We start from the raw sequence: 24988 nt of genomic DNA, 5'->3' as shown, positions 1-24988 counted from the left end.
ATTGAAATATAAACTAATAAAATATGCATACTTAAATCAAGATCAATGGTGTTAATCATTCTACAATGCAAATCATTCTACAGGGCTGAAGAATACATGGACTTCATATTTCATATCTACTATTAGTAAAGAGCAAATATGTAGTATATCGTTTAAAGACCCTGGAAAATAAGCAATTGTATGGTACCAAGTAAAGATGGAGGTACCATATGCCCTCCCAAAAGAAAACCTTCTTGTTGCATAGTTGTTATCTAAAGATTCTAATTTTTCATTAAGCAAGATTAGATTATAAAGGAAATTTGGAAAATATTATATTTGTTTTAAGTGATTTAAACCAACAGCCAATGGCATTCATGCTTTGAATGTTTACTGAAGTTTTGTTTTAATTCATTTTGGTCAGGTTGGCCAGCTGAAGATATTGTTGCAGTCTGTTCTTGATCAGTGGAGCATTTACAAAACATCTTATGAAGAACTGAATAGCTACCTGATGGAAGCCAGATATTCTCTGTCTCGCTTTCATCTCCTTACAGGTTCTTTGGAAGCTGTGAAAGTCCAAGTAAATAACCTTCAGGTAAGACATAGGCACCAATGCCTTTGTCATTTTAGGCTACCCGGGCGGGGCGGGATTTTACCACCTCTTCAGGGAGACAGTGGAGGAAATGTGTCTTACTGTCAGGATTCTAACACTATACATTATACTATTTTTCCTGTTTTACTTTTTCTATGTACAGAATTTGCAGGATGAACTGGAAAAACAAGAACATAGTTTACAGAAATTTGGATCAGTTACCAATCAACTATTGAAAGAGTGTCACCCACCTGTTACAGAAACACTTAACAACACTTTGAAAGAAGTAAACATGAGGTATGAAACTACTTCAAAACTGTTTTTCAATAACGTTTGGCCCACTCTAGTCAATGTGAAACAGACAACAGATCTTTGTTACGAGGCTGGTTCAGACGTGACACAGAACCTCAGATAAAGCCTGACTCCAAGCAATGTCCCCCAGCTTCAAGAGCGCGCACTCTCCCACTCCCATGCCCATGCAAGCATTTATTTCCATTTAGTATTTAAAAAGCCAAGATCAGTTGTTACATTTGAACTGATTTATCTAGGTTAACCTACTTAACTTGAAATAAGCCACAATCTAAAACCAAGGTTTGAAGTGAGTTACAATTCAGTTCATTTCAAGTCATCATGACCGATCTTGGTTTAAATCGGAAGTAGATACTCACGTGGCATTGGAGGAGAGAGTTCCTGAGGCTCTGGCACCTTGTGCAAAGCCAGGCTTTAACCGATGTTCCTAAGGACATCTGAACCAGCCCATTGTGTGAAACATTTCGTCAGAAGTTTCAAAGGTGTGATTAAAAGTTGACACTTAACTCCAATTATAATATGATCTTAAATATACTGTGAATGAGTTCCCTTGAATTCAGTGGACTTAGAGCAGAGCCAGAGCCAGTCACAAAATGGCAACTTTGCAAAAATTCGCATCTATAGAATAAGAGATTTTAACTTAAACCCCTAAAATAGCCAGCAGAACTGGAGAAAGGTTTGATCAGAGACACCCAATTAATTTTAATTTTACAGATGAGGAATACTGAGGCTGAGAGATGAACTGACACCATGGCAGAGCATTATTTTTATTTGTTTGCTGTTTTAAAGGGGTAACAATTTGTGTTAGCATTCTTAACCATAGCCCTATTTTAGAGATCTGGAAAACTGAGGCTCAAAGATATACAGCTTGATGAGAATTACTTGAGCATTGGATTACATTTCTCTCTCCTCCCCACCCCTCCACTCATTATCTCTCTGCCCGTCATGGAACAGAATTTTATCACGTCTGAGGAATTTAACAGCTGGGGAACCGAGGAGGGTTTTATCTGTGCTTATTTGGTGTGTTACACCAAAACCTCTTTCTTGTATTTACTTTTAGGGCTTTTTCCTATTTGCACAATAGAGGGTGTTTTTGTTGAGAGTCTGATGTACTAATTTATTACGAGCAAGGGAGATTTTTCATGAGCATTCAAAACTATGGCCCTTCCAATATGATGGTATAGAGCAAATCCCACTCCCTTAGTCTACTACTATCTCATTCCCCATAAGGCTTTGGCCCTTATCCCCAGTTACAGGGTTCAGATGACAAGTTTGTTTCAGATTCCCAGCTCTCAATGTCTTGTTGAGCTTGTTTGTCTCCTTGCTTTTTTGTGGGACAAAGAATTAGCTATGACAATGTGCAAAGACAGGTTTCAGGGAACATTATAACAGTAATCTACTTTGTTTTACCTCTTTTACAAACTGTTTGTAAGAATTAGCCAAATTGTTTTGTTATTCACACTGATGTTGAGCAGACTAAGTCATGCTCAAAAATTTCTTCTCAAGTCCACATGGAAACTTCCAGGGAGAGTTTAAGGCTACTGCAACTGCAGGGGACCACAGCAGGTTGAGAGCTTCATGCTGGGTTGGGGTCTGTGCAGAAGAACAGCAACAGGAGGAGGGGGAGAGGGAGAGAGAATGGTTTTCAGAAGCTGTACTCCCATGAGACAGGTTTTCAGACAGGCTGGCCCTCCGCTGATACTGAGAGAGAAGGAGAGGCAGGAGCTATGGGGCAGCTGAGAATGATGCCAGCTGTGGAGAGCTGAAGGACCTGGCAATTTCTCCGTGTAAAGCAGGGGCTCTATCCCATAAGTTTTCCTCAGACATAGGAAGCTGCCTTGCACTGAGTTAGGTCTTTGGTCCACCTAGCCCAGTTTTGTCTACCCTGACTGGCAGCAGCTCTCGAACCACTCCCCAGCTCTGCTACCCGAGAACCTTGCAGCGAGAACTTGAACCTGTTAGTTTTTGAATGCAAAGTGTATGTTCTGCTCACTGAATTCCTTAGATTAATGATACACAGTGTGAAGAACTCCCTCTTTTCTCCATCCTAAATCTCCTACCAATCAGCTTCAGTGGATGACCACTGCAATGAAAATGAGGCAAATAAAAACGAGGAAAAGAGAAGTTGCTTGGTGGTTGTTTTTATAGTTTTCTTTCTTGTGTTCTAGAATGTTGCCAACTTAGCCAAAGCAGAGGAGCCCCTGAGGGATCAAACAACCTCCCCTCTCTTTAGCCCAAAGGAAATTAGCTGTACATAAGGGCCCCCAAACCTAATTTTACAGTAGGCACCAAAATTTCTAGAACTGGCCCTGGAGACTCCTCTGTAACACAATCCCGTTTGTTATAACTGCCAGGTGGAACAACCTTCTCGAAGAGATTGCTGAGCAGCTGCACTCCAGTAAGGGTTTGCTTCAGCTTTGGCAGAAGTACAAAAACTATTACATGCAGTGCTATTCTACAGTTCAGCAGTATGAGGACAGAACAAATGAACTTTTGAGGACGGCAACCAACAAGGACATTGCTGATGATGAAGTCACTGCTTGGATTCATGATTGTAATGTGAGTGCCAGAGACTGAAGACTATTTTAATTCCATAGTACAAAACCACAATAATGTACCTTATTCTAAGCAAGTAGGAGTTATTAAAAAATAATCTAAAAGCCTGTCAACCTGGCTCAGTGGGAGAAACAGGACACAACATTATCAGAGAAAGAAAGAGTTGTGTAGAGGCAGTACCCAGTTCCTCTTTAGACCATTGGAAAATCAGCCAAGATGGGATTCTGTTTCCTAGACAGCTCCTGCACACACGTTAACTATTCTCTGGAAATAAAAAAAGCTTCAGAGTTTTAAGCTGCTAACCTAACAACTCTATCTGTTTTGGATATGAAAACCCCTTTACCTAGGGGTACCCTGGACAAGTGAATGGACACACATTTTATTCAAAGGACATGTAAAGTCATATGCTGAACGGATGGTATGCACTCAAGCCCACACATAGACCCGAGTTCAGTGAATTTGCACACCATGAAAATCACCCACAGAATCAATTTGGCAATACTTCTTGTCGCTTTCTAACAAGATTGTTAATCGTAACTTTTTTAACAGGATCTACTTAAGGGCATGCAGATGGTGCAAGACTCTCTGTTTGTTCTGAATGAACTGGGAGAACAGCTGAAGCAACAGGTGGACTCTTCCGCAGCAGCAACTATCCAGTCTGGACAACTAACCTTAAGGCAGAAATTGTCGTCTTCAGAACAGGCTCTCAGTAGGCAGCAGTCTATATTACAGGTAGGAAGACCTTGCTTGATTGATCACCATATCCCTTCCCATATCTTGGACATAGCCCACGTTTTGGACATAACTGCAGTTATCACTCGGGGTGGGGGAGAGAATATTGCATAATTGTAGTTTTCCTTGATCATTACCATATTGACTGATGAAAGTTCACTTTAGTAACATTTTCTGTAATGGATGTAACAGTGTTGCTGACTATCTTATCCAAATGATTATATTTGGTCTCTCTTTAGCATTTTACCCTTTTCACTAGAATGGCCATATGTCAGAAGTGCTGAAGTCCATAGTTTAGGGAATTAAACTTTGGTATGATGTATATAGCTGATGTGTAGCCTATTCCACCTCAAAAAGCGATACACTTTTGGTTATCATTGTTGTTCTGTTCACTTCATGTTCAGCAAAAGAGTTTAAATTACGCTTTGAAGCTATTCACACGCGCACTGAAAACCGTGCTAAGGAAGCCCAGCTTGGTTTTTACTGCAAATGTGTACTGCTGGGAGCTGTGCGGCAGAAAGCCTACTCAGGGACCCCACAACTTAGCCCGGGTTTTGGGCGTGAGGACGCCCAAAAAGCAGACTAAATGCTTGTGTGTTGGTGCCACATGGCTTCACTGGGCACCTACACACAAGTAGCCTCTAAGACTGGTGTCGGGAGACTCCCCATAATGCACTGTGCACTAGTGCGGTGTATTATAGAAGCTCCAGGGAGAGGAGAGCTGGTCTTGTAGTAGCAAGCATGACTTGTCCCCTTAGCTAAGCAGGGTCTGCCCTGGTTGCTTGAATGGGAGACTTGATGTGTGAGCACTGCGAGATATTCCCCTCAGGGGATGAAGCCGCTCTGGGAAGAGCAGAAGGTTTCAAGTTCCCTCCCTGGCTTCTCTAAGATAGGGCTGAGAGAGACTCCTGCCTGCAACCTTGGAGAAGCTGCTGCCAGTCTGTGTAAACAGTACTGAGCTAGATGGAGCTATGGTCTGACTCAGTATATGGCAGCTTCCTATGTTCTAGGCCCCCAAACCTCCCTGCTCCCTCCATGCTATTGGCAAAAGCCAGCAATCATCTGGGCAGCCAATCTGGCCACCCAGCAACATGGACAGGATTGTCTGCTAGGGAGGTAAGCTTATCACAGCTTCCCATCCGAGCCGATTCTACAATCACGAGAATGGGCTCTTTCCATGTTAAGAAATACATGTGGTTTGTTTTCTTATAATCCTAACATGATGATTCCAGTGTGAAAAAACAGATGTAGATAGTGAACATTAAGTGATGTAATGGTGAAGAAAAGGAGAAACAAATAGTCATGCCACTGAACATTTTAGTATTTGCTAGATGGTTATCGTTTGTGTAAGGACCTGAATGAAAAGGAGGAAAGAAACCTATACTGTATAATGTTCTAACTTTTTTATTTAAGGCTGGAGTTCAAGATTACCAGAAATTTAGTAAAAACCTAGGAGGACTGGAGGACTGGATAGCACAAGCTGAAGAAGTACTTAAAGTACAAGACCCAAGTCATTCATCTGACCTGTCTACGATCCGAAACAGGATGGAAGAACTTAAAGTGAGTTTTTTAAAAAACACCCTTGGATTTTTACTTTTAGAATTTGCACCCATTATTGCTCCCTTCAACCAATCCTAGTTTTGCATGAGCCTTCATGGTTTGAGTCAGTAAAATGCTCAGGGAAATCTCCTACAATCTGAAATTTGTCAGAGAAGGGATATTTTAACTGAAGGAGGCCTTTACCCTATCCGCAGACGATCGCCGACCCAGATGACTGGCAGCTCACCCGGCAGCTCCAGGGGTTGGGGTGCCAGGACACGCCACTTTGTGTTTCCCCGCTCCCCGAGCTCCAATAATGCACAGTGCCATGGCTGACACACGATTTTAGAAGTGAGGTTAAGGGAGTGCTTGCTCCTCATTTTAACCTCATTTTAGAGGGAGGCTACTAAGGCGGGTTTGCCGCCTTGTAGCTGCCAGGATCAGGCCCGATCCCGGTGGTTCATGCGTGGGCAAAACCAGGCTGGGCTCCCTTAGTCCGGTTTTGCATGCGTGTGTGAATAGCTTCCCTGTCTTGTTGGCCCCAAGTTTGTAAGCAGTTTGTAGCCAGTTTGTAGGCTGGCTCAAGTTCAGACATAAAGTAAACCCATGGTTTAATGAAACAAACTATGTTTTGATGGTATTTCTGAACCAGATGGTAAATAAGATGGTATTTCTTATCTAGCCTATGCCCTAAAGTAACTCTGACAAAACAGCTTATTAATATCATAATTCATTCCTTTTCCTGGAACTAACTTCAAGTGTCTTTCCTGTCATGGCTTGATATACAAGAATACTGAAAAATAGGAAGTCATATGTAATAATACTGGTAAATAGGAATACTGATAAATAGTAAGTCTCAGCCTTGAATATTATTTATCATAAAATGGCAGGCTATAAATGCCCAAATGAATATCTACATATTGTCTGTGCCTCTTCCCTTTGGTCTCAGAACTGTGGGGGAGTTGTGGGGAGCAAGAAGAAAGGGCTGACCTCACCCAGTTCTTCCTTCACCCCCTTTCAGCAATCTTACTCAGCTTGCTCCTTCACTCTGAAGCAACAACCATACACTGGCCACCCATTTTCCTCCTTGGCCTCTATATATCTGCCCTTTAAAAATTACAGGAAATGCTGGTAGCTATATGCTAGTGCAAACCCTGCCTCTGTTCTCAGGCAAGAATCTTATGAGATCTCTGCTGCCCATTCTTCCCAGCTTGTTGCCAGCCCGCAAACCCAATTCCTGCATCCCCTTCTGGGAAGCTGTTCTAGTAGCACTCATTCAGGTTCAGAGAGGATGTCCCAACACATATTTTTAAATATCTCCTGAAGATGTTTGAATCTGACAAAATAATTAAGTCTTTCTTCCAAATGCAAACAAGTATGCTTTAAACTGAGCATGTTTTATAATTGTAATGCATGGACTCAGCATCTAAAAATATGAACCTCTCATTCTGTAATGTATTCAGCATGGAAATCCATAAATATGTTAATCAGAATTATCTCATGATTGTTCAGCAGCATAATGCTTTCCCTTGATTACTTGTTTGTTTCTTGTCACTTTGCAGCGCCAGATGTTAAAATTCAGCAGCATGGCACCAGACTTGGATCGTTTAAATGAGCTGGGATATAGGCTACCCCTGAATGATAAAGAAATCAAAAGGATGCAAAATCTCAATAGGCATTGGTCCATGATCTCTTCACAGACCACAGAAAGATTCAGGTGGGAGAATGTAAAAAAGACCACACTGTTACTTAGGCAGAAATGAGCTTTAACAGATCACAGCTAAAACAGTTTGACATTTCCAGTCTTAGTTTTTGAACTAATTCTAGAATCTTATAATGCTAAGACAGATATAATAGTTTAATGAGTTCATTTTATCTTGATAAAACAAGAATCCCTTACATATTTACCTCACTATAGATTAATCCACAAACAAAAATAGACCAGCAGCAAAAAAATAAGACTGAACAAAGTGCATAATATCAAAGATCCCCACCAAACTGAAGGAAACTTTTAATTAGGGTTGTGCTTGAAGCATTTCAGCACCTCTTTTTCCAGGTGCCAAAACACTTCGAGCTGTTCCAGCCGAATCATTTCGAGTTGCCTCAGCTAAATTGTTTCAGCTGGAGGCAAGCAGGATCTTTACAAGTAGGAAGGCAGGTCTAACGTGCCCCCTCCGTTGCAGCTCTGCTGCCACCCCACAGTGGCACTGTTTGTATGAAGTAGCCAGGCTTTCTGTTTGCCGGCTGCATTTGCTTAGGTACAGGAAGTTCCCTGTTCCCAGCAGGAAATGATGTATGAGCATGTGCAGATGCCATCTTGGGGGAGGGGAGGGGAGGGGGGCGGGATGGGAGGCAACTTGGGCATGTTGTTGCGAAATATAAATTGTTATAAAATGTTTAAAAACATTTAAAAAAATTTAAAAAGCACCTTTTCCCTGGGCCACCTTTGTAGCTAATCAGTGGAGGAAGCTGCTGGCCTCCTCTACTGCAGCTCAGTAGATGCTAGCCAGAGGATGATATTGCAGCTACTTCAGTAGGTGACTCAGTGGGCTGATGAAGTTTCACCCAGTTCTATAAAGCTTCCAACTCTGAGTGCTTGTAAAGCTCACTCTGAGTGCTCTCAGTTTGACTACCCCTGGGTTCCCTCTTGCCTGCCCACTTGCTTCCTCGCTTATCTACCTATCTGGTAGTGACTATTGCCTCCAGACCATCAGCCTTGACAATACATCATGCAGAAAAACAAAAAGAAATACTACCCAGGTATTCCTAACTGCCCCCCAAGTATGCTGCCTTGGCGAAGTTAAACTCATCCAGTGAGCCTCCCAGGAGAAAGTTATCAAATACAAGTATACACACACACCAGCGTATGCACCTACACGATACCCAAGAAGAAAAGATTCTTTGTCTACAACTGAAGCACCAGATTGAGATATATATTTGATCAATCGCTTGTTTGTCCCCTGTACTTAGCCTAAAGTTTGTTTGTTTGTTTTGCAATAACACTAATGAGTTAATCCCTTCATTTAGTGCAACAGAAATTCCACTGCAAAATTAATTCTTCCAAAATGAATGTAGTTGTAGCTTTTAAAAAGGAGCCAAAGACATGGAGCCGGGTCTCACGATCAGTGATACTCAGTTCTTGAGAGTGCGCGGAGAGAACAGGCTAAGCCCGCTCTCCCCACACATGAGCAGGGAGGGAGCCCTAGGTGGCTGGATCGGCTGCCCACTTGATTGCCAGCTCCGTGACGGAGTCGGCGGGAGCTGGGGAGCTCGGGGGCCGCGCGGCCCCCAGAAGCTCCAGTATGCCCTGCGTGAGCCCGCAGGGCATACTGGGGAGACCCCTGGAGCCAGGAGGCAGCTTTTCGCCTCCCCTCCAGGGGGTCTACTCATGAGTAGCCATGGCACGGAGCTGCACCGCAGCAACTCACGATCGGGAAGCCCAGATTTGCAGAGTGCTTGCTCCACAAACCCGGGCTTTGGGGAGGACTACAAAAGCGGCCTAGCCGCTTGTAAGCCACTGGGCTCACCTGCGAGCCTGGTGGATTACACGATCAGCAAAAATCGGGCTAGGCTCTCCTAGCCCGATTTTTGCTGATTCTGAGAATAGCCCCATGGTCTATCAGTGGCTACTAGTCTGGTGGCTATAGGCCACCTTCAGCCTCGGTGGCAATATGCCTCTAAATACCAGCTGCAGAGGAGCAACAGCAAGAGAGAGTGCAGACCCTCCCCTCTTGCCTGTGGGCTTCTCAGAGGCATCTGGTTGGGCCACTGTGTGAAACAGGCTGCTGGACTGGTTGGGCCTTGGGCCTGAGCCAGCAGGGCTGTTCTTATGTTCTTTCACTGTAAATTAAGAAAACATATTTTACTAACAAGCAAACTAAATAACAGGCAAGCAGAAATGTATCTGTTTATATACCTTTCTTGTTCTAAGTTTATTTTTGCCTATGTTTTTTAAAAAAGATTCCAGAGATGAAGTCAATAAATATTATATAAGCCAGAATTGAAATGGCTCCCATAGGAACCACTGTAAGTTTGTTTTAGCAGACTCAGAGGTGTTACTGAATTACTCTTTTATCCTTGCAGTAAGCTACAGTCCTTCATGCTACAGCAACAGACCTTCCTAGAAAAATGTGAGTCTTGGATGGAATTTTTGGTTCAGACTGAGCAGAAGCTGGCTGCAGAAATATCAGGAAACTATCAGCTTCTTTTGGAACAGCACAGGGCACACGAGGCAAGTTGTAATGAAATAATTTCAAAGTTGATCAGAAGCTTCTTCTGTTGATCAGAAGCTTCTAGATTGTAGCCCATAGAACTGTATTGTAGCCCATAGAACTAGATTGTAGCCCATATACTAAGGTTGGTTCAGATGTCACTTCCAGCCACTTTCTTCACTCATTCACATGAAAACATGTGAACAGTATAGTGTGAACTGGAGTTCATGGAAATCACCCATGACAACTTCTGTGCAGTCCATCTCTTATTTTAGTGATTGCTGTGATATCCATGGCTTCCCAGCTCAAACAAAACAGTAATCAAATCAGTTGACTGCTTATGCAAAGGAAAACTATGACAGAAAATAATGCATAAACCAGAGCTAAGGTCCATTAAAAGCAAAAGGAATACGCATGTATCTAATCCAGTTTTGGCATAAATGTCTTCAACCTGAAGAGGAATTTATCTGTGCGCATCCTCTAAATCATATCACGGATCAATTTGTGTCAAGGGTTTATTTTGTTAAATGGTGATTTCTAAAATTTGACTTGCTCAGTCAACTGCTCCAAGCTACAGTCCACTGCCAGTATCCCTGTGTGAGGAACGTCCCTTCATCAATGATAACAGAAGAGACAAGAATCTGTTCTGAGTATGAAGGGTCTGCAATTGGACAGGCAGGCCTGTTCACATGTTTTCTTCTCCCCAGGAGAGAGAGACTGGAAGTGGCCTTGGTTAGGGGTGTGCATGAACCATGGTTCAAGCTGCAGTTCGAGCACCTTTTGGGAGTGGGGAGCAGGAACTTTAAGAAAGAGGAGAGCAGGTCTGCCACCCCATGCAGCTTCCTGCTGGGGCAGCGCACCACACCCATGGCATCCATGCATGTGTGGGTGCCATTTGCGTGGTTAGCAACACCATGCTGACCATGCAAGTGGCATCCACGCATGCGTGGATGCCATGTGTGTGCTGGTGCAACGTGGGGCTGCTTGGGAGGCACGCCATCCCATCAGGAAGCTGCATGGTAAGGACCTGCTCTCCTCTTTCTTAAAGTCCCTACTCCCCATTCCCAAAAGGTACTCGAACTGTGATTCATGCACACCCCTAGCCTTGGTATATCTATCCCCTGCTGATCCCTTCACCGCTGAAGATATTGGGGAAAGGGGATGATGATGATTATTATGGTGTTGTGATGTTGTGCCCTGTGTACAGCATCCCAAGAGCTCACCCACCTGGCACCAATGCACTGTGAAGCATCAGTCTCTCTGCCTCTCCATTCTTATAGTGTTTGTCTGAAGAGGAAAATGACTTAAGCATGATGGCAGCTGTTTATGTGATTAGAAGGCTGAGGCATCCCAGCCTTCTTAACACAGAAACAGATGCCATTGCATTCACAGCGTTTTCCTCTTCAGATAAATGCTGTAAACATGGAGACTATGGCTATATACAATTTCTTATTGCATCATTACACTCTTAGGACGCTCTACATGAGCACAGTGTCCCTTTTTCATGTCTGAACAGGAGAAGTCAAAAACTAAACTGGGGTGCTTTCAAGATTAGACCCTGCAATGGGGTCACGTCGAATCTCGGAAGTGTGCTTTCAAACTTCCTGCATTGTGACACTGTGACCGCAGTCCCTATGCAGACAGCAGGGTGCCGTTCACATTGCCAATGCCTTGTCTCAAATTTAATCGCTGCGATATAGAGCTAGGACGTCATATATCCAGTGTAAGGAAGTTGATGTTTTGGGGGGTTGTTAGTTGCTGCAAGACTGCTCCCCCTGCTGTTTACCTTTTCAATGTGACTTGCCCGAACGGAGGCATTTTGCTGCTGTTGAGCAGCTAGTCTGGAAAGTGCCCAGGGGATCCTGTGATTGTTTGAATGCAGAATCTCCCCTATCCTGGGAGCAGGTTTTTTCCACAGTTTGAAAAGAAATTTGATGTCGCAACCTATATCCAGTGAGGCCCTTGACCTTTCTGAAGTAATGTTTTATCCTTAAAGTTAAACGTTATAGAGATCATTGCACATTCCTGACTCTAATGTGTGCTGAGTGTTCTTCTATCTCTGTTTTTAAAGTGTTCCACTGCAGAAGGCTAACAGTAACAAATGGAATGTATTGCCACCAGAGGGCTCTGGGGAGCAGACTGTAAATATACATATGCATGTTCAGCCATGATATGTAAAAATTTGAAAAACAAGTTTTATTTGCAGTCTGCAGTATACTTTCAGATTATTTCTAGTATTACTTCCAAAAGCCTATAATCAATAAAAAGGGAAATTGCATACCAGATACAGTGGCAACTAGTTCTTTATATGCCATATCTGCAAAACAAAATTTATCATTAATATAAAAATATATTCTAAAATGTTGGTACTGACTAATAAAACATAGTAACAAGGAAGTCAAACCCACAAAAAGCAGAATATTCTGATGTCTTTATTCATCACTCAAGGTTTGAGAACCTGTACTATAGACAGTATACTGACTACATGTTACTTTTTGTGTCATATACACTTTGGAAAAGATCAGTATTCTGAGTAGCTTATATAAATGGACTGTTTTGGAGTAGAAGGCTCATTTCCTTGATGCTTATTGATGTTTACTTTTTAAAAACATCTTATCCACCAGCTATTCCAAGCAGAGATGTTTAGTCGCCAGCAGATTTTACATTCCATTATCATGGATGGTCAGCATCTTCTGGAGCAAGGACAGGTGGATGACAGGTAGGAACGTGCAGAACAGAACTCTTTATTTCTGCAGAATTCGATGTTGTACTGCTGTGTCTGACTTTCTCAGAAACTCCACAAAGTGTCTTGATTATTCTTGCTTTTCTAAACAACTTCTGCATGTGGGTGAGTATGTCCTCCCCTCCACGAAAAAACACTTGCACAGACAGATGCATGTCGCAGTGAAGCATGTTCTGCCATTTTACATTCACAATATTACTTGTCACACCACAATTTCCATTCCATTTTTCAGCATAGGAATTTCTGCATTCAACCCCTGGTGCAGGTTATTTTTTGTCTCCCCAACTGACTTGTACAGTTGTTTGGTCATCCAACTGATAATATTTTTTCCCCAATTTTAAAAAAGAAAAAGAAAAGAGAAAAAAGGATAGAATTAGGCAAAGGAAAGGCCTGGGAAAATTGTCCACACCAGTGGAACCACAATATCCAGATCAGAAATGGATTACTGCAGCATCCCTATTGACAGAGATAGAATAGAATAGAATCCCTATTCTATTCATTTCAATTACTACCTTAATATTAGAATTATTTATAATCACAAATTCCCAGAGGTAATCAGGAGACAATTTTCCTGCCCTGGGAAATCTCTTAAAGCTAATGAAGATGAAATTGGAAATTGTGGAACTGCAAGTGGTGGATTTCAACACATAGATAAGACAGTGGTGTTTGGAGGTGAAGTTTAGATTTGCTAGGCATCATAAATATTCTTTGGCAAGCAGAGCTCTTCTTGTAATACAATGACACTGGATGCTTAAAATTAGAGATGTTTAGACACTTCTCCCCATCAGAATTTTTTCCTAGATGTTGAGTCTGAATTACCTGATCTTGTTTGTGAGGTAAGTCTAGGCCAGTCATGTATCTCTCAGCCTAGCCTACCTCACGGGGTTGTTGTGAGGGTTGTTCTGAGCTCCTCAGAAGAAGAGAGGGATATAAATGTAAATAAATAAATAAGATATATACACTAACATATAGTTCAGAACAGCTTGTCTCTTAATAATTCCCTAGACAAAACATATACCTGTTCCTACACAAATTAAGGCTACAAACCTGAAAGGTTTGCTTGTTGGTGGGCGCAGTGCATTGGGGGATTCCCTCAAGAGTTGGGCACTCTCGATGCCCAACTCTGTGAATGCTTGGGCTGCGTGCAGCCCAAGCATACACATGACCTTGTACTTGGGGCAAAGGCGCGCTCGAGACCTTTAACCCAGGTAAAAGCCTGGGTACAAAACTTGAGCTTACAGTGGAGGCAGCACCGGGATTGGGCTCGATCCTGGCGCTGCACATGAGCAACCCTACCCAGGTTAAGGAAGCCCTACCTGGATAGGGCTGCTCATGTGCAGCGCCAGGATCGAGCCCAATCCCGGTGCTGCCTCCACTGTAAGCTCAAGTTTTGTACCCAGGCTTTTACCTGGGTTAAAGGTCTCGAGCGCGCCTTTGCCCCAGGTACAAGGTCATGTGTATGCTTGGGCTGCACGCAGCCCAAGCATTCACAGAGTTGGGCATCGAGAGTGCCCAACTCTTGAGGGAATCCCCCAATGCACTGTGCCCATCACATGGTACATTGTGGGGTTCCTGGAGGCCGAGACGAGTCCCAGCCTCCAGAGATCCACATCACTCCGTGTAGCATGGATTGTATGGGTGCACAGTTGCTCTTCAGAGAGGACATTGAGGATCGTCTGGAGGGAAGGTAGGTTCCACCCTGCCACCTGCCTGTGCACGCACTCATGAGAATAGGCTCAGTGCCTGGTATTAAAAGATAATATAGATGCAGTAGGCATATTGGAAACTATGGGAAAGCTCATGACCCTTGTAATCTCCTCCTTGAACTTTGTCCTTCTACAAATGCTTGCCCAGCTTCTCTCAATGAAATGTGGTGATACGTTGTAATATTGAAGTGAAACTTTGCAAATACAGCTGCTCGCCATTCTGGCTGCCTTTGCCTGAACTGCTCTGATCTCAAAATGTGTTCTGGGAAGAGTTTAAGGCTGGGCAACTAAGTGTTAAAGATTTGGAAGACCATAGAACTGGAACTCTGAGGTCCATGAATTATATCATTAGTGTATGGACACAAAAGGTTTTTGAACAGTATTGCTGTAGATTAGTTGAGTAACTTTATGGTTGTAGCATAGATATAATTCTCACATTTTGTATATTCTTTTCTAATAGAGATGAATTTAATCTGAAACTGACCATGCTCAGTAATCAATGGCAGGGGGTGATTCGCAGAGCCCAGCAGAGAAAGGGTATCATTGACAGTCAGATCCTCCAATGGCAACGCTACAGAGAGATGGCAGAGAAATTGCGAAAGTGGCTGGTGGAAGTGTCTTGTCAGACTGCGAGTGGTCTGGGTCATGTTCCCATCCCACTGCAGCAAGCTAGAGCACTGCTGGATGAATTGCAGGTAAATCTTTCCAAATGTGTAGTTACTTTACCATTTTAATTAAGGAGCATTTTCTTGAATTGTATAATGCTGGAATTAATTGCAGTACTTCACTGAAGGTGAAAAAATGAATACTAGAAAAGGTTGTTTTCACACATCAGTGGTTCCTATATTCTAATTAATGGTTAACTATAAAAAATCTGCAACCCAGTACCTGATTGTGTCCTCATGATCTATATTTAATTGCCATTCATATACCAGATGCTGCTCCAGAATTTATGTATGCCTGTTCTTTAGGGAGCTCTTGAATTTTCATATTGCTTACTGTTGAAGTCAAACCTTATCTACAGACGTGTAGTCTAAACATTGCAGGCTGGATATCAAGTGCTGTGAACTCACAGTAACTGGCAGAAAATAACTCCACAGGGGGATAGGGAAATGTAGGAGTCTCACCTGCAGTTATGCTGACAATAATAAACAGAGAAAAGAATAAGGAAGTATAACTCTTGGAACTCCCATTCTCTTAAAAGGTGAGAGAATAAAAAGGAGCAATGCCGCAGCTAAGCAGTTGTGGATCTTATCAGTGCTGGATGGGAGACATATAAGCTCTTTGAGCTTTCTAAAAGGAAAAGTGGGATATACATATAATAAATAAAAGTACATATAAAAATAAAAGTATGATAAATACAAGTATTATATAAATAAAAGTTATAAATAAAAGCAAAAGTATATGCTTTTTGCCATTTCTGTGAATATTGTTCCCAATATGTAAGTAGACCTGCCGTGGTCAGTGGTTAACAGGAAAGGCATACTCGGAGGAAAAGCTACAGGGAAAGGGGAATGAAGGGTGGAGGGAAAAGGGAGAAGGGGAAAGGGAGAGAGAACCTATCTTGAACAAACATGGGAACAGTAAATGAATTTTTTTGCTAAGAAGCCCTAGTACTAAAAAATCCTACTTGTGGTTTTTTCCTCTCTTGACACGGGGCAACTTACTACTACAGAGCTTTAAGAATGCCTGTTTCTAAGAGAAAAGTGTATTTTTACTTGCTTGGAATTTAGGATATGTTCCATCTAAGAAAGTATTGTGAAATGAGAGTAATGCTTGGGAAATGTCATTCGTCTTTACAGCTTAAAGAGAAAATCCTCCTTCGTCAACAAGGAAGCTACATTTTAACAGTAGAAGGTGGGAAACAACTATTGCTCTGTGCTGATGGTGAGGCAGAAACTGCCCTACAGACAGAACTTTCAGAAATCCAGGAGCGCTGGAAATTATCCAGCCTCCGACTTGAGGAACAGAAGAAGCAACTTACATACTTGCTAAAAGTAAGTTTATTTAGTTCAGAACCTCAAATAATGCTGTTTTATTATGACTCTGTGAGTTTGAATTTGAATTACTGAGTTGGGAAGGGGTGGTGGCAATATATTTTCAGCTGGATGAATATTAAAACAGTGCAGCAGGATTCAGCTACATATGGTTCTTTCCCCACTATTTTACTCCTTGCTCCCACCCTCAAATATTAAATACATATATTTAATTTTTTTCCTCCTTAGGATTGGGAAAAATGTGAAAGAGGCATATCGGATTCCTTGGGAAAGCTAAAATCCTTCAAGAAGCAGCTCTCCCAACCATTGCCAGAGCATCATGATGAACTCCACACAGAACAAATTCGTTGCAAGGTAAAACAACAAGCTATAATGCCCTCTGATGCTCTGATCCTTTAAGAGTATGTAGTTGTAATAACCTAATTTCACCCAGTGTACAAACATCATTTCTCTGGGCCTGGTACAGTCTTGTAAAACATGTAGCCTCCTTCCCCATGTTAGATGATTCCATGCCTGTTTTGAAAACCTGAAGGATTTATTGGTGTCCTTTTGTTTAAGGTTCTTGCATTTCTGGCTGCCTGGTTTGTATTTATAGCTAGACATGGCAGTGCAACATGTATGCATCTTAATTCTGTATGAGTGACTAATGTCCTTGGACATGCTTTCTGTCCCTGGGTTCTAGCATCAGTTCTATCATTCTGAATACTAGATACTCACATGGTCTTGGGCCTGGAGATCCTATCAGTTGCCCTGGTTCCCTCCAACTGTCCCTAGGATCTCAGTATACCTGATTCTCATGATGCTTCATTCTTGATTGGCCTCAGCAAATCTCACAAAACCTTACACTTTCTGGACCACCCCATCTAAATACAGGAACATAAATTTGCATAGACATCCTCCAGTGAGATTTACAATTTAGCCTCAATTTTTTTTCCTCATGGTAAATGGCTTACAGCCCAGATGGGCTTCACTGAACCTCTGAACCCTTGTAAAATATCCCTTTCCTCCTCCCATATTTGAGCCATGATAGCAGCAGCAACCTCTGTCAGGTTCATGTGGCAGGTATTCTCCCACTAAATTGAATTATGGTTGAAATAGCAACTTACTGAAAGTAGGTTCACACTCAAGTAGCTCTTTCTATGATTGGAAGGTTTTTTAAATGCTGAACAGTTAAGAGCCAACTAGACATTATGTTACATTATATTACTTTAAAAAGAGTCTAATTCACAAGTTTCCCTGTGCTTCATAGAAATTCTTCTTAAAATTTAGGAACTAGAGAGTGCTGCTGAGGGGTGGACAGATGATCTTGCCCACCTGATTTTGTTGAAGGAGACCCTGTCAATGTGTATCAGTGCAGATGACATCTCAGTTCTCAGTGAGCGCATCGAGCTTCTGCATAGACAGTGGGAAGAGCTCTGTCACCAGGTAAAGTAACATTAAAAACTGAAAAATAAGAAATGAAAATAAAGCATTTCCCCTGTTAGTCCAATTGAGCTTAACTAAATATTCAGACCAGAATGGAAACAGAATTCATAGGTACACAGAAACATAGGGATAAAAATCTTCCTTTTGTATAATTACAGGCAGAGGTGTAGGTACTATTGAACAAGGGGATAGAACAAATGTCCCTGAGACCTTGAGTGGGGGCAGGGGCACCAGTTAGTTGATATCTCATGCCTTCCTGAAGAACAGTCAAGGGCAGGGTCCCATCTTCACTTTTTGTCCCACTTCAACCTTGCTATGCCCCTGATTACAGGAACTAGCCAAACCAACCAATCAGCTTAATGGCTTTCCAATGCCCTTAAGTAAAGTATGTTCGTAAATAGCTGCAAATCAAATATATAAACAGGGAATTAAAGTCTCTCTAACTTATTTTTCAAAAAACACTATGAAAACTAGGACACCATTGTCATTAATATATCAGACCATTTGTATATTGGTCACTATTCTCCCATCTGAACCTTTTTGCATCTGAGTGTGGGAATTAGATGAACTCTGAGTAAATCTGAATTAGTTTCATGAATTAGTTTCTTGGCGGGGGAGGGGGGATCCTCAAACTTACTATCCACTCCAATTTAAAATTTACATTTAAATTTATGTTGAAATGGTATAACATACTAGAGAGACTACACAGAATGAATCCGGTGTTCTCAGCTAAATACTGGATGGTGTGTGGGTTAATTAGCTCATGTTTTCACACTGAAACATGATGTTGTTGGTGTTTTATGAGATATTGAGGCGGGTCTCACGATCCGTGAGACCAGCTTTCTGCCAAACTGCAGGGAGAGCGGGCTAAGCCCGCTCTCCCAGCATACGACCGGTCAGGCAGCCCTGGGCGGCCGGATCGGCCGCCCACACGGTTGCTGGCTCCGTGATGGAGCCAGTGGGGTCTGGGGATCTCGGGGGTCGCGCAGCCCCCGGAAGCCCCAGTATGCCCTGCGCAAGCACACAGGGCATACCGGGGAGAGGCCCGGAGCCGGGAGGCAGCTTTTCGCCTCCTGCTTGGGGGTCTACTCGCGGGTAGCTGTGGCGCAGAGCCGCGCCACGGCTACTCATGAGCAGATAGCCCAGGTTTGCGGAGCACTCGCTCCGCAAACCCGGGCTAAGGGCAGGGGTTCTCGAGCGGGTTACCCACTCGAGAACCACCAGGCTTGCAGCCGAGCCCGGTGGTTCTGATGATCAACAAAAATCGAACTAGGCTTTCCCAGCCCGATTTTTCTGATCGTCAGAATAGCCCCATTGTTTCCCCTTAGAACCTCCTGTAGAAAAATAGTTAAAACCAAACCCAATACAAATGAATTTTGATTTTCTGATAATGGTGAATTTGAATATTTATTTTTGTTCACTTACATTCTTTTATCTTTTCTGTCATGTACCTCTGATAAATGATACATTAAGGGATTGATTTGTTCTAGGCAACATTATATTTCAAAAATTCAGTAAACAATTTGTTAAAAAGAAAAGAATCACCATTCACCCTGCTGACTCTGATCAGTATTCAGCCTTCTCATTGTGACCAGCTGCATGCTACAGGGTACATAAGCAGGTAGCTAGAGACATACTTTTCCTGAAACTAAGGTTGAAAAGAACCACAAACGGAAATGGGGTATAATTTGTATATAAAAATCTGCAAATAAGAGCTGCTGTCATTTTGTAAGTGCTCACTTCCTCAGTGAAGATACATAGACTCAAAAGAAACTGTACTTACAGAAAAGAAGAAACAGCTGCAGTAAGTAGGATGCCACTGAATTGTTGTCATGCAATTGTCTTGAAAACTAGCAGGACATAGAAGTCTAGTTCCTTTGCATCTGCCTAATCTTCTTTAGTCCACATTTTAAGAACAAAACAGAGTTGTCATTATTTCACATTCATGCATCTTACATTTGCTAGACATCTATTTCCTTTTTACTCCACTGCTTCACTGTCTCTTTGAGCCTTTGCTTTCTGCCTACTGCTTTTTTGATGGCCTCCTTCAGCTCTTTAGTTATGTTAGATAAAGAAAGACAATCTTACCAAATGTCTGAGTTATTCATAGAACAAGCAGCTCGGAGTGCAAGCTGCTTGTATACAACTAGATATAATCTGAAACTAGTGATTGCCAACTTTATCAATACAGTTGCTGGTTGTACCAATGTGCCTATCATTTTCAAAATGCCAGTTAGTGAAAGAAAGAAGCTAGCAATACTAATGTCAAGAAGTAATATCAAGAAGTTCAAGAAGTAAGAACTGCTAAATTGGCAGTTACTTGAAGTAATGGCTTTGAGTTTTATTTCACTGTTTAGTGAAATAACTTTATTTCATTGTATAGTCAAATAAATAAAATTTTACTTCACGGTTTTGTGTGTGTGTGTGTGTGTGTGTGTGTGTGTGTGTGGTGTTTGCTTAAAACATTTTAGCTGTAAACACCAAAAAATGTAAAGTGTGAAATGCTGATTCACTATTCAAGATGCTATGAATGGCTGAAGCTTTCTGTTGAATGCAAACTTGGAGAAAAACACAGGTTTGTCACTGCATGTGGTATGAAATATCCTTCAGAACTAGCTCAGTTTCCTAGGTAAACTTTGAGGCTGTTCACCCGAGCAGCCCTACCCAAGTTTGGGCAGCCCTACCTGGGTAGGACTGCTTGAGTGAAGAAGCATGGGCATGTACCCAGGTACAGAGTTGTGTGAGTGCTCAGGCTGCACGCAGCCCAAGCAGAAACAGAGCTGGGTGCGTTGAGCACCCAACTCAATGCACCATGCTCATCGTGTGGCACATTGTGGGATATCTGGAGGCCGGGATGCATTTTCCCAGCCTCCAGTACACTGTATGGCTTGCGAAAGCTCCAGTCATGTGGGTGCACAAGCCATGTAGCCTGGGACCATGCTGGATCATCTGGGGGGGAGGTAGATACTATCCTACCTTTTCCCTCCCTCCCCGCCCGCCCTGGTGCTCTCAAAGGTCACGTGAATGACCTCTTTCTGTCATTCCAAAAGCAACTTGCAAATCTTGACTCTTATACCACACCCAGCATGGATATTTCCCTGCTCAAAATGAAAGTGTGCCCCAGAACCCTATGTGATCTTGCAAGAGGGTTCTGATGGTTCACACCTCCAACTTATATGGGGATGTCCTCAACCCATACACACTCTATCCCAGGCCTGCTGAACTTCAGCCCTCTTGCAGATGTTGGCCTACAACTCCCATAATCCCTAGCTATTTATTTGTTTGTTTGTTTGTTTAAATTTTATTATATACCGCCTCAAAAGACTCTAGGCAGTGGACAACAACAACACCAATACCAATTAAATAATAATAATAAATTAAATTAAAGGGCAAACGCCTGGTGAAACAGGTAGGTTTTAAGAAGGGCCTTAAAAGCAGCTAGGGAGGGGGCTGAATTAATGGAGGGAGTGGCCACTGGGGCTATTGGCCACTATGACTGGGGATTATGGGACCTGTAGTCAAAAAACAGCTGGGGGCCAAAGCTGAGCAGGCCTGCTCTATCCCATCTAGGGCAGTAATACACCCTTGTGCACAATACTGAAAATTATTGCTGTTTAAAATGACAGGTTAACCTTGTGAACTCCAGTCTTTGCATATGTCTTCCTGCCCTTCCTTTCCTGGGTTTGGACCAGAATAATTTTGAAATTAACAGTGAGCATTGTTGGTTGCTGGTTTGGACCAACATTCGAAGTTCTCCCTATGGTATCCTCACATCAAGAAAAACAGGTCCACTTCACAGTACCTACTCAACCTCACCAGTGCACCACTAAGGGAGGCATTTACCAGCTTATGTTTTCGAACCCTGCCCTTGGCATATCTTGAGGGCAGATTTCACAGAGTCCCATGGAACAGCACCTCTGCCAGTGTGGCCACAGGCAAGCGGAGGACATTAAACGTTACATACTAGGGGTGTGCAATTCGGATTTTCGGTGTTTCAATTCGGATCCGAATCTAAACACCCCCGTTCTGTTTTGGATCCGAATCTGGCCCATCCGAATCACCCCCGATTCGATTCAGATCCGAATTAATCTGAATCTATTCAGATTAAAAAATGGATTTAAAAATGGGTGGTAGTGCAGGGTTTAGTGTCTTTGGGGCAGACTGGGGGCATAAAAGGTCTGATGTGATGTCTACTTGAATTTTGGGTCCCAGGGCCAAAAGAGTGGGGTGGGGTGGTAGTGCCCAATGGGTGGAGGCTACCACCCCAATTTCAGAGTGATTGGGCAGAGGGCTGATATTTGGTGAATTTCTGAAGTTTACGCGTTTTAAAGGTTTTTCCCCATTAGGTATAATGGAGGGTGTATCGCTTCACGTCGGGGGGGGAAAGGGGTGGCCTAGAGCGGTGTGGGGTTGGTGGTAGTGCAGGGTAGGGGCAAGGAAGCTACCTGAATTTTTTCAAAGGATTGGGCAGAGGGTTAATTTTTGGTGATTTCATTTGTTGGAGTTTTGTTGCTTCTGAGGTGTTCTGAGTGTGGATTCTATGATAGCAAATGAGATTTTCAGTGAGACACCATGAATCCACTCTCATTTGCTATCACAGAATCTACACTCAGGACATCTAAGAAACAACAGAACCCTGTACCCCATGGGTTAGAAACCCATGGGGGTGGTTGGCACCCTATGTGCACTACACCACCACTCGCACTGGGCCACCCCAGCACCCCCCAAGTGCACTTATGGGGCTGCTGAAACCTCCATTATACCTTATGAGGAAAAACCTTAAAGACGTGTAAACTTCAACAATTCACCAAAAATCAGCCCTCTGCCAAAATCCTTTGAAAAAAATATGGTAGCTTCCTTGCCCCTGTCTTGCACTACCACCAACCCCACACAGCTCTGGGCCACCCCTTTCCGCTGGACGTGAAGCGATACACCCTCCACTATACCTAATGGGGAAAAACCTTAAAGACGCGTGAACTTCAACAATTCACCAAAAATCAGCCCTTTGCCCAATCACTCTGCAATTGGGGTGGTAGCCTCCACCCATTAGGCCCTACCACCCCACCCCACTATTTTGGCCCTGGGACCCAAAATTCGAGTAGACATCACATCAGACCTTTTTGCATTCAAATCAATGGGAGGCAAAAAGGCGGGAAATTCAAATTGATGTCATTGCTCAAAATGGAGGGGGAAGAAGAAAGTATTTATCGGCCACAAAATGGAGGACCGAAACAACAAATATTTCAGATCCGAAACGGGTGATTCGTTTCGGATCCGAATAATTTCGGGAGGCTTCGAGGGTGATTCAGTTCAGATCCGAATCACCCGAAATCGGCCATTTCGGGTACAGATCGTTCTGTACCCGAAACGTTTTGCACATCCCTATTACATAATACTCCTTTTATGGAACAATAAGAGAAAAAACACTGGGTCAGATCAGTGATATATTCATGGATTCTGAAACAGAATCTAATTACTTGCTGGTGGATGTGTTTCCTTATGTAGTTATCAAGCAGCCATTTTTTGCTTTATTGTCTTTTAAACTTAGGAAGAGAACTGTATCTGCTAGCCCTGCTACATAGCTGACTAATTGGTAGGTCCAGGACAATTTATTTATTTTTATTTATCAATCACACTTCTATGCCACCCAAAATGCAAGTTCTCTGGGCGGTTTACACAACAATAAAAACAACCAATAAAAAGATTAACACATTTCAACAATTAAAATTTAAAACGTTAAAACTATTAAAACACAATCAAAACAATGTCTAATTAAAAGCCTGGGTGAACAAATGCATCTTGACTGCCTTTTTAAAAGTTGTAAGAGATGGGGAAGCCCTTATTTCAGCAGGAAGTGTGTTCCAAAGCCTCGGGACAGCAATGGAGAAGGCCCGTCCCTGAGTAGTGACCAGACGAGCCAGTGGCAACTGCAGACAAACCTCTCCAGATGATCTCAGTGGGCGGTGTGGTTCATAGCAAAGAAGGCATTCTCTTAAATTCTCTTACTCAGTTCTCTTATTCAAGTTGTACCTATCAGAGTTATAACTACAGTTAGGTATTTAGAATTATATCTCTTTTTATTTTCATGCATGTTTAGTTCCTTATTAAGACTATTCACACACCAGCCTGGGTTAGGCTGCTTGTGTGCAGTGCCAGGATTCAGGGACAATCCCGGCACAGCCCTCCCACCTAACCCTACTTTTAACCTTGGCCTTTAGCCAGGTTTAAGGGTGCAAGCACACCCTTAGCGCCAACGCCAGGGTTGTGTGAGTGTTCGTGTTGCATGCAGCCAAAGCACTCACAGAGTCAGGGGCCTAGAGTGCCCAACTCCTGGGGGGTTCTCCCAATGCACCGCACTCATCACACAGTGCATTGTGGGATATCCAGAGGCCAGGATATATTGTCCTGGCCCCTGGAGATCCACACTGCTCCAAGCAGTGCAGATCGGGTTGGAATGCGATCCATGCATCCCACCAACATGGATGGATTGGTTGCAGGGGAAGATAAGTTCATCGCAGCCTCCCCTCCCCTCCACTCCAGTCACCCACCTGCCCAGCATTCATGTGAATAGCTTTATTATTATGTCTTATCTGTTTTTCTTTAAGCATAATATATTTGCTGTTATGTTTTATTGTTTTAAATTATGTTTTAATATGTGTATTATGACCTGTGGTTGCAACAATAAACTTACTTACATTGAACTTTTAAAGAATTGTGCAAGGTTATAGCTGCACCTCTCTCTTTAGTTTGTAAACAACCATTTTGAACACTGTTGAAACTCTTCTTGGAACTCAAGATAGTACTTGGAACTCAAGACTTTTCTGCCAGCATAATCTGATTTTATTTCTTCCTGCACGTTTTAAGGTTTCCTTGAGGCGGCAGCAGGTGAGTGAACGACTGAATGAGTGGGCAGTATTCAGTGAGAAGAACAAAGAGCTCTGTGAATGGTTGACACAAATGGAGAGTAAAGTTTCCCAGAATGGAGATATCCTCATTGAGGAAATGATAGAAAAACTCAAAAAGGTACAGTGTTTCTGATTTCCCAGGTTTCTACCTCTCTCTAAATATTTTCAGTTTACAAGAACCTGTATATAATATAGACAGGGATTCTAGATTTTTGGGAGCTCTTGGATATAAGCTAGTGAAAGAGTTTGCATTGTCAGTTTGTGCTTTCATTCTTGTTTTCTGCTTATTTATGTTGG

General features: G+C 42.6%; 1 protein-coding gene and 1 long non-coding RNA gene across 23 annotated transcripts in view; one reads left to right on the top strand and one right to left on the bottom strand.

Annotated features, from left to right (window-relative positions):
* Positions 1 to 24988, top strand: part of SYNE1 (spectrin repeat containing nuclear envelope protein 1) — a 575028-nt gene that overhangs the window by 463357 nt on the left and 86683 nt on the right. For all 19 annotated transcript variants that reach the window (XM_053292895.1, XM_053292839.1, XM_053292877.1 and 16 more), the window contains 13 exons: positions 401 to 571; positions 732 to 865; positions 3232 to 3436; positions 3983 to 4165; positions 5579 to 5725; positions 7267 to 7421; positions 9788 to 9935; positions 12540 to 12634; positions 14825 to 15059; positions 16167 to 16361; positions 16590 to 16715; positions 17631 to 17786; positions 24651 to 24809. In XM_053292895.1, the coding sequence (XP_053148870.1) occupies positions 401 to 571; positions 732 to 865; positions 3232 to 3436; positions 3983 to 4165; positions 5579 to 5725; positions 7267 to 7421; positions 9788 to 9935; positions 12540 to 12634; positions 14825 to 15059; positions 16167 to 16361; positions 16590 to 16715; positions 17631 to 17786; positions 24651 to 24809 (2109 nt within the window). The remainder of the gene's footprint in view (positions 1 to 400; positions 572 to 731; positions 866 to 3231; positions 3437 to 3982; positions 4166 to 5578; positions 5726 to 7266; positions 7422 to 9787; positions 9936 to 12539; positions 12635 to 14824; positions 15060 to 16166; positions 16362 to 16589; positions 16716 to 17630; positions 17787 to 24650; positions 24810 to 24988) is intronic.
* The window catches only part of LOC128343622 (uncharacterized), a 29245-nt gene continuing 16594 nt past the window's right edge, over positions 12338 to 24988 (bottom strand). For 2 of the 4 annotated variants that reach the window (XR_008315619.1, XR_008315621.1), the window contains 3 exons: positions 19570 to 19681; positions 17079 to 17804; positions 15053 to 15657 (listed from right to left, as the gene is read on the bottom strand). This is a non-coding gene — a long non-coding RNA (uncharacterized LOC128343622). Of the gene's footprint in view, positions 12973 to 15052; positions 15658 to 17078; positions 17805 to 19569; positions 19682 to 24988 lie in introns of those variants that run through there. The other 2 variants (XR_008315620.1, XR_008315622.1) reach the window with 2 other exon arrangements.

Source organism: Hemicordylus capensis, chromosome 1 (genome assembly GCF_027244095.1).
Source record: "Hemicordylus capensis ecotype Gifberg chromosome 1, rHemCap1.1.pri, whole genome shotgun sequence".
Lineage (NCBI taxonomy): Eukaryota > Metazoa > Chordata > Lepidosauria > Squamata > Cordylidae > Hemicordylus > Hemicordylus capensis.
Note: the sequence above shows the minus strand (reverse complement) of the source record. Positions and strands in the feature narration are given on the sequence as shown.